At 45.7% G+C, this 9,240-nt stretch overlaps 1 protein-coding gene across 1 annotated transcript in view; it reads right to left on the bottom strand.

Annotated features, from left to right (window-relative positions):
* The window catches only part of STK39 (serine/threonine kinase 39), a 91,088-nt gene extending 86,333 nt beyond the window's left edge, over positions 1-4,755 (bottom strand). The window contains 2 exon segments of the mRNA XM_083842403.1: positions 2,999-3,270; positions 3,272-4,755. Of these exon segments, the coding sequence (XP_083698529.1) occupies positions 2,999-3,270; positions 3,272-3,417 (418 nt within the window). The 5' untranslated portion in view covers positions 3,418-4,755.
* Between the last annotated feature and the right edge of the window lie 4,485 nt (positions 4,756-9,240).

Raw genomic sequence — 9,240 nt, forward strand, 5'->3', positions numbered from 1 at the left:
GAAAACTAACCCAGCAGAAGAACTAGTTTTCTGTCAGATCAATGAGATCTTTTCAACAGCTGCCTGTTGCAGCAGATTAAATGTATCATGAAACTGCATACCAAGAGTTTACAAAGAACTTGCTAACAACCTTAAAAATAAAACACACATGAAATAACATCTCCTAAGAAGTGCAACTTACAGCTAGCATTCTCTTTTACAGGCATTTGAACCTCCTAACCACTGCAAAAAAAAAAAGCAACAGAGAAGGGAAGGCAGATCATTTGACATCCATACCATGTGGCCTTGCTTTTCAAAATTACATTTGGCCAAGCACAGATGAGCAATAAGCAGCATTCACATTCTCATAGAAAGAGGTTAAAATTTCTCCAACCCACTAAATCCACAGGATGGAGACAACATATATGACAAGTGATGATTTTAACTTTTTATCCTATGATCACCACAAACTTTTAAACGCCCCCTAGAACAGCTCATTGAAATCATTTTGCACCTTGTATACTAATTAGCATATGATATGAAGTTTACTCTTTTGTGAAGTGCTCTGCTAAAACATCCTGGAGTACCTCACCCTGTGTACCTTTCCTCCTGCAAAGCCTACAGAAACACTCCAATACATTATTTTTCACATTTAAGTGGCGAATGGCTGTTGTAACTGAAGCCAGCCCTGAGGACTCAACCCCGTTCCTCAGGAAGAGCTAAGCAGTGCTTTCCACAGGTGAAGGGCTCTGCTTCAGCAGTGCATGGTATTGCTCACGTTCACAAGGCATTTGACCCTGGCACGGCTGCTGCAGAGGGACAGGAATGGCTGCTGAGCCGAGGTCAGGCTAGATCATTCTCCCCTCCCTCCGATATAAAGATGCTTTAGGAACCCCTCACCAAATTCATTAAAGTAACAATTCTGGAGATGTTGGATGAATGTTATGCCCACATTTGGTCAACTGCATGGGATTTACAGGTTGTTTTACCATTTTTAAGAGTATTGCGACCAAATTTAATGGTCTCCAGTATGTTGAAGCAAAAAATATATGTTAGACTAATCATAAGATTTGTCATGATACAAAATAAACCTCAATGCATTTGAGAAAAAAAGTCACGTATGTAGCCTAAGCTTAGTAAAGGTTCAGGTCAAGCCAGCTAAGTTTGCTATGACTAAGGATCAAATTCAACACAACCTGGCCTCAATTTCCTCACTAGGCATTCACTTTACTGCAGAAATATTGATATCTAATAGCACCAGTAAGTAACTAGCAATGAAGTCTCCTTCAGATAAGTATTTGTGACTCCAATGAGCATCTACCCTTATAATAGATGAATTCTTAAAAATTATTATTTAGAAATGATTTACACTACAAAAAAATGCAGGCTTTGTAAGTGGAAAGGAAAAAGACATTCAGGAACTCTCACCCAGCCCTTCTGCAGAACTGCAAGAGAAAATAACCACTATTAAAATAACTCATATGACTCACGTCACACCCTGAGCAACCCTAGACAAGGCTTAATCCAACACTTTCTGATGCTTTTTTCTTTAAAAAAAAAAAAAACTTAGAAGAAAGACTTGCTCCTCAGCAAAGATAGAGCTTATACCAGTAGAATTGCTTCTGCTTGGCTAATTTAGACCCATCCCCATGCTGAGCAAGACAGAAGCCTCTGGAAAACAAATGTGTGCCTACGTGGGGCCTTCATCAAGAGCCGCTCCAGGTGCGTCACCGCCCTGGACCCATTGGTACCCAGCACCTGACCCCTCGGCCCTCCCTAATCCCTTCTCACAGCCTAGGAAGTGCAAACAAGCACTTGGATCACCTGGGCCAACAGCAAGTCACCCCCACTTCAAGGAAGAAGTTCTCAGCTGTTTGGTTTGTGCTCATGGAAAACAGCTAGCGTAGTGACAAAACTGGGTACCCACAGCTCGCGGCCCCGATCACCAACACACATTCTGGTTGTCGTCAGCCTGACAGTGATTAGCAATCGGTGCGCAATATCAAAGATTACCACCAGCATCACCAGGCAAGACTCCTGGATTTTTTCATCAAAATGGCCTCGTGCACACGCAACAACCCCAGTCAGATCCGGCCTTTACCACCTGCAGTATCTGCTCCAAGTTCAAAGTGCCACTCACAAATAAAAGCAAGTTTTCCCAAAGTAGTTTATTAGCAACAAGCAACGTGTAGATCAGGAGCCAGAAACCTTCCCATCCCACGTACTGCTAACCACAGCCACCTCTTCACACTGCAGAACTCCAAACACATGGGATGAAGATGGAGCACGTGTGATCCGCACTGACCGGACAGACAGACAGACAGACAGACAGAGCGCACCGCAGCAAGCCCGCTGCGGAGGGGGCTGCGGAGGAGGGCGGCAGCCCGGCCAAGCCTCACCCCGCAAACCGGGACAAAAGCCGGGGCGTGCCGGGTGAGCCGGGCTGTAACCCCTCCGGAGCACGCGGCCGGGCGTGGGGGCACGGGGAGGTGGATGGGGGGGGCGACAACGACCGCTGCGGGGGAGAGGGCAGGGTTCAAACGCAAACCAGAAAGAGAAAAAAAGAAAGGCAAAAAGGAAGTCAGGGCGATGTAGCAGCAGGTCTCTGGGTGAGCTCTACCTCCCCCATCCAACCACCGGAAAAATGCAGACTAATCGGAGCGGATGCACGTACAGCTGCGCGCACGGCCGGGCGCGCATCCGCAGAGTTGCCGGGGTCCCGGCGGAGACCGGGGCTCGGTGCGGGGCTGACGCCGCCCCGCAGGACACCGGGGCGAACCCCCCACGCCGGGCCGGGCCGGGCCGGGCCTCACCGGGCGGGGCGCGGCGGTTTCTAGAAGGAGCCGCCGCCCCCCGGGGCCGCCGCCGGGCGGATAAAGTTTGCGGCAGCCGCCGGCGGCGCCACCGCAGTGCCGGGCGCATCCGCCGCAGCCAGCGAGCCCCAGCCCGCCGGGGGCCGCCCGCCCCCCCGCGGCATCCCCCCGCCGCCCGCCCGGCCCCGCTCCCCCGCCGCACTGACCGATGACCTCCTGCAGCTCGTAGGCGTCCCTGCAGATGGGCCAGCCGACGGCCGGGGCGGCGGGCGCCGCCTGGGGCTGCTGGACGTGGACCGGTGACTCGCCCGGCTCCGCCATGATGCTGCTGGAGCGCCCAGGCACCCGGCGACCTTCTTCAAACTTCCCTTCCAGCAGCACCTTTCGGCCGCGCTCCCTCCCGGCCGCCCGGCGGAGGGAGGAGGCAGGGCACCGAGGGGGAGGAGGCAGAGGCGGGCGCCGCCGCCGGCCCCGGCCGCTCGCCCCGCGCCGCTGAGGGGAGCAGCGGTTGGGCCGCCGGCGGAGCGCGGCCCGCGCCCCCCTCACACGGCCCCGGCGCCCCCTCAGGCGGCCCCGGCGGCGCCTCCCGCCCCCTCCGTCTCCGGCCATCTTCCTCCTCGCCCATCGCGCGGCTCCCCGAGGGCCGCGGGCGCACCCCGGGAGGCCTGGAGGAAGCCGAGCCCGGGGCGGGGATGCTGGAGAGCACCTGTTAGGCCGGCACCATCAGCACGCAGGCATTGCTGGAGCACATCGCCCGAGCATACAAGCCTTACTGCCGCCGGCGCTGGTGCCGCACAGTTGCGTTTGAATTTCAGGACATTGGAAGCCGCTGGGGTTTGGCAGCTCTGAGGGCTCCGCACAGCAGCGAGGCGGCCCCTGGAGCCGAGCAGCCCTTAGGGGACAGGTAGCGGGGCCTCACCGCAGGCAGCCCCGACTCCCCCCGCTGCAGTGAGGAGGGGTGACGGGCCCCTCGGCCAGCCACAGCCCGGCGATTCCGACAAATGTGCCAACAAAGATCATAGTTAAATTTTTCTACTGCTTTCCGTTATGCGAGATCAGATTTTAAGAATCCCTGATGAAACTCTGCTATTAATAATATTAGCATAGAATTTTTTTTTTTTAAAACTTTTCCACCCTCTTAGCAGTAGTGCCACTGTTGTATAATGCCAGCAGGATTTTACTTACTATGAAATAATTTAGGAAAAAGAGAGCTATTTGTACAGTCTACAGTCTCACGCCTACTTTGAATGCTGTGCATTAAAAGATTTATGGAAATCTGAAAGAATGGTAAGAAAAGATTTTCAGCATAGATTTAAAATTTCACTTCCTACTACAGCAGGAATTTAAGGTCATTGGAACTAATAGTGGAAATGTGAGCAGAAACCTTCTCAGAGCAAGCATTGGTTAATATTAAAATTCAGTCTCAAAACTGGCAGAAAGCATGGTGAAGTGTGATATAAAGCCATAACAAAAAGATACACATAGCTTGTTAAATACTTAATTCAGTCCTAGGTCAATTCAGGATGAGCCTCTTTTACTAAACTATGTAGCTTATTTAGTAAAGACTTTCAGTAACTAGAAGCAAAAAGATACATTTTACTGTGTTGCTAAGAAAGCAGAATAAAGAACAAGATTTCAACAGGTGTATAAGCAACTTGCAAACAGGGACTCATTTGTGCACTCAACTTCTGTTTTCTTAGAAGCAAGAGCTAAGCTCAGTACGGAGACCCCCCCAGTAACAGAAAAACCATTATTGCATGCTTTTGGGCTGAAATGATGATTTCCCTCAAACTAGTTTTTAAAAGCAAAGTAATTAAGATATTTTTATATACACACATTAGAAGTTATCTGCCACAAAACTAAAGGTCAACGTGACTTGGAAGAGGAAGTATTAAATTGTCGTTCAATATTAAGCTCAGTGCCAAAACTAGACAAACTTGTTGTTAGTAGAGAAGACCTTTCTGCCAGCAATAGCATGGAAAAAAAATAAGACAGCATAGGGCAAATCAATCAGCACAGAGAAATGGGTTACTCACTAATGATGGAAAACAGCCAACTTCTCCATCTGTACTCAGCTGTTGCGGGTGGTGGCGGGGGGATGTTTTCAGTTCCTGAGCCTGTGATGCTCCTGCCCTTTCACTAGCTAAACTGCTGGTTTGTATCTGATACCATCATAGCATTATTAGTCTGGGACAAAAATCACAACTTTGGTAATTTCTTGGGAGCACCTGCACTCCCCAATTTCTTGAAATTAGCAGCTTTTATAGGAAGAATTTTTCAGGATAGCAATTCAACAAAAAGTGGGACCTGTGGGAAATACTCCGTGCAATCTGGATAACACTCAAAAGTTCCAGAGCAGAGTACGATAATGCAAAAGAAAGCAACAGCAAGACCTTGAAGCAGTTGGTTTGTGCTAGTAGGCCAGCTGCCTTTTGGAAGCAGGTCCCCTGCTGGAGACGTACGGGAATAGTCCTGCAACATTAAAGTCTCTGCTGCTTAAAGAAGTACAGGAAATATTGTTTGATCGTGCTTTTCAGACATTGAACAAATAGCTATCCGCAGATTTTGGAGATTCCAGAGAAAGAGCTAGGACTCACAAAGTCAGTGTTCTGCAAGTCAAAGACAGCTCAGAACAGTCCTATCCTGTCTGAATATGGTGTGGTCTTTCCAAATGCTTCAGAAATGTAGGACTCTGATTTTCCAAGCCACTGAATCCAGTCACCAATTGATTGATTCCAAAAGTGAAGTATTTTACATAGCCAGGCTACAAGAAGAACTAGTGCTATTTAAAGCCTTTTAGACCACCACAGGGAAGAGTTAAGACAATGCTCAGACCTTTCAGTAGCCCCCAGTAGTATCACATGAAGACAGAACAACAACAGTGTTTAGAGCAAAGTAATTCTGGCTTGATCTGTAGCTTTGAAGGATTTAACTGAGAATAACGCTTGTGTGCACAGTAACAGAAGTGACCAATTAGTTAGCCTTAAATATAAATATACCTATATAAAGTCAGAGATAAGCATAAGGAGTAGGGCTCACAAGCAATAACACGTACCACTAGAAACACACACCCAATCCTTTTTTCTAACAAAGGGGGAAGAAAAAAAAATAAAAGGAAGAAGAACAGCAGGCACAACCTTCTGCCACCTAACCCGCAGCAACCACAACCACATAAACTAGCACAAACTTAAACAGCAGGAAAGAGCTATCTTCACTATCGCCTCCACCTCAGAGAAGCAAGCAAAGCCAAGCCATCTTCTTACCCAAAAATTGGCCTAATATTGCAGTTATGACCATTACATGGTACAGCACAGCTGCCTGCAATTTTGTACCTTAGGTTTGAAAGCCTCTAATTTGATAGGAGTGAGGAATGGTTGTGCTTTTAAACGACATCATTGGATACAATGGCTGATACAACAGCAGCTGCTGCTGATGGTAGGGGACTAAATGCTTTCAATCACCCTTTTTCTTCTAGCAAACACATCGTTAAGCAGGTAACATACCCATTATTGTCACTGGGATGCTTGCTTTCATTAGAGCTTGTAGTTTAGGTTAGTTTCGGCTAACACAAAAAGCACTAGTATCTTTTAGGCAACATGTATTACAAAAAGGGTCTTAATACACTGGAAACCTTTGGTTCAGTAGTCACTGTGTCAGCTCTACTTTTGCTAAATCTCACTGAAGTTAATATCTTTCAGGGCATAGCGACCTTACAAAACAAGTTGCCCTTTTTTTTTTCCTAGGCTGAAGGCCTTGATGTCTGTGTCTCTTCTCCTCCTCCACCTCCCTTCTTTGTAAAGCTTTGCAAGCTCAGCAAGTTTCCTCCTTAAGCTCAGGCTGTAAGATTTTGTGTTCTGGATATTAATGATTGTTGATTCAGTAATCATTAAGCTGCAGTTCATTGTTATGTAGTTAGATTGGCCTTTTAATTATTTCTTCATATGCTATACCCCAAGCTGTAACTGGTCCTTGCAATAGAAGCTTCCGCTGCCTTTCTGGTAAGTGCAGTCAGTGCCCCAATACCTACCCCTGTGATTAATGGCTTTTCCTATTAGAAACAGAATGAAGTCCTGTTTTCTTTCATGAAAACACCAAACCTTTTTCTTAAGTATTTTCTTTTTTGACCATCCTATTTTTCAGGCCACAGATACAGGAAATACAACTTTGTCTCAACCGCTCTGAACTCGAGGGACCATGATGGGCGTTTTGAAGAAGCCACTTAAAATAATAATGGAGCCTATGCAAGCTTCTTTGCAGAGCTGGAGGGTGGAGATGGTCTCATACGAGCCATTTCTTCAATCTCACATCTAGCATTGCATGGTAGAACCACCATTAAGATAATTATATCTTCATATCTTCCCCATCCAGTTTTTAAGATGAAACCATGAGAACGCATATTGCAGCTGACCTGCTGCTTTTACCAAGCCAGCTGAAATTGAAAATCACCAGTTTAAGGATGACTGGCTCGGTCCAGCACCGTAAGCATTGGTGGCTCATTACCTACATCATGATGGTACACCAATGATTATATATTTCAAACATTCCAAATTCAGAATTCTGTATACATTCAGAATATTTACGCAGCAGTTAGTCATGCATTGACAACAATAGCCTTTTGGCAACATACACTTTTTGGAACTTGCAGGAATCATAATTTCTGCTATGATGATTTTAGGATACAGTCACCATGAAGATGACACTGGACTAAAGATTAATGTTGCTTTTGAATTCCAGTTTAATATTATTAAGATGTTATGGGGGTGTCTGGTTTACTGAGGCTTTTAACAGAAATGAACTCTCCCTGGCTCTGGATGGATAAAAACATAAATATGTTGATCTAGGAGCTTCCATGTCTTTCATGACTGTGGGGCATGAATGTCTCATGCATATTAATAAATTAATATTCACATACCGAAAGGCTGGGGAATATAATTATCTCAATTTTACAACTGGAAACAGAGAGCTTAAGGGATTTGCTAAAGGTCGTACAAGAAATCTGTAGCAAAACTAGGACTATAATGCATTTTCTAAGGTTGAGATTTCACACAGTCTCACAGCGAGATCAGGCTGATTGCTAATTCCGAGTTTGGTTCAGCTGAAAAAAAATTAGCTAGTCTACCAGACAGCCAAATGAGAGAGAGAGAGGATGAACTGGAGAGGCATGAGAAACTGTGGCCAAAAGTGGAGAATAGGACATGGTACCATTTCAACAAGAGCACAGTTTTAGATTTGTTAGATGGTTATGGAATGACAGTAAATCCTAAACAAATAACTTCATTATAAAAGGCTATTCATTGCTTGAGTAAATGACCCTAGCCTTTCCGCGTTTTCCATTTATACTATCAGGAAAAGAACAGTTCATACTTTACTGGAAAGCTGCAAACTTCAATTCAGCAATGTTTGTAAAGCGCTTGAGCTCTTGGGATTGAAACACTAAAAATAAAATGTTTTACTTTTACTTTGAGGGATATAAGCTGAAATCATTTTGTAATCTAAAAGCTGTAAGTACGCCTGTATATGAAACCCAACTATTAAACAGATATTTGTGATGACTTTTAAAATTACCATATTTTTTTTCTAATGGAAAACTTGGGGTCGGTACTGGTGGGCAGTGGGCAGTGGGCAGTGCCTTCTGGGAAATCAAAATGGCAGTTAAAAATAAAATAAGCTTTTCTCATATTTTATGATTTCTTTCCAGCATTATGATTTACAAATGAGAAATAAAGCTGTCCAGAGCCGCTGGCTAAGTTTCCCCTCGAGTAATTCAACTAGATTCCTATTCTAGCTCAAGCATCCTAAAAAGCTCAGGCTCCTATCCCTCAGGGCAGCTTGTTCTGCTTTTGGAGGACGGGCAGAGCTCCTCAACCTTGGAGGGAAAGGGGTTGCAAACACCACGGGAGTGCATGCAGCCCCGGCAACAAGGGCTTAGCACCGAGAAGCCTCCAGTGCTTCACGTGTTGAGTGCTCCCTACACCCACTGTTAACAGCCAGAGCAGCAGTGCAGAGCAGAAGCACTCTCAGCAGAGCTGCAGATCCAGATTTGGAAAGGTGCCTATTGCTTTAATTCCTTCTAGCCTGAGAAAGCACTGAAACATGGCAATCTACCCAAAGGGGAAAGGTCAGAAATTGACATCCTTTCCTATTTATCAGGCAAAGATCACAAAGCTTCCCAGTAACAAGGCAAGCTATGAAATAGCATCTGAAACAAAAGTCCTGTAGGAAATCAGTAGTCCACTCCAGGAAGATTAAAATGACAGCTAAGACATTAAAAGTAGAACTCAAATCTAAAGAAAAATCTCTCTTCCTCAGAACGGTGAGAATGCTGTAAGATTCCTAAATACTAAAATTGCCTTCTCTTTCACCTGTAAAAAAAAAAAGCTAAAATGTACAGCAATAATATCCTTAACTGTTCACAGTAGTAAAGAAAAAAAAATATGTTGACTCAAAT

Source organism: Anser anser, assembly GCF_964211835.1.
Source record: "Anser anser genome assembly, chromosome: 6".
In the NCBI taxonomy this organism is placed as follows: domain Eukaryota; kingdom Metazoa; phylum Chordata; class Aves; order Anseriformes; family Anatidae; genus Anser; species Anser anser.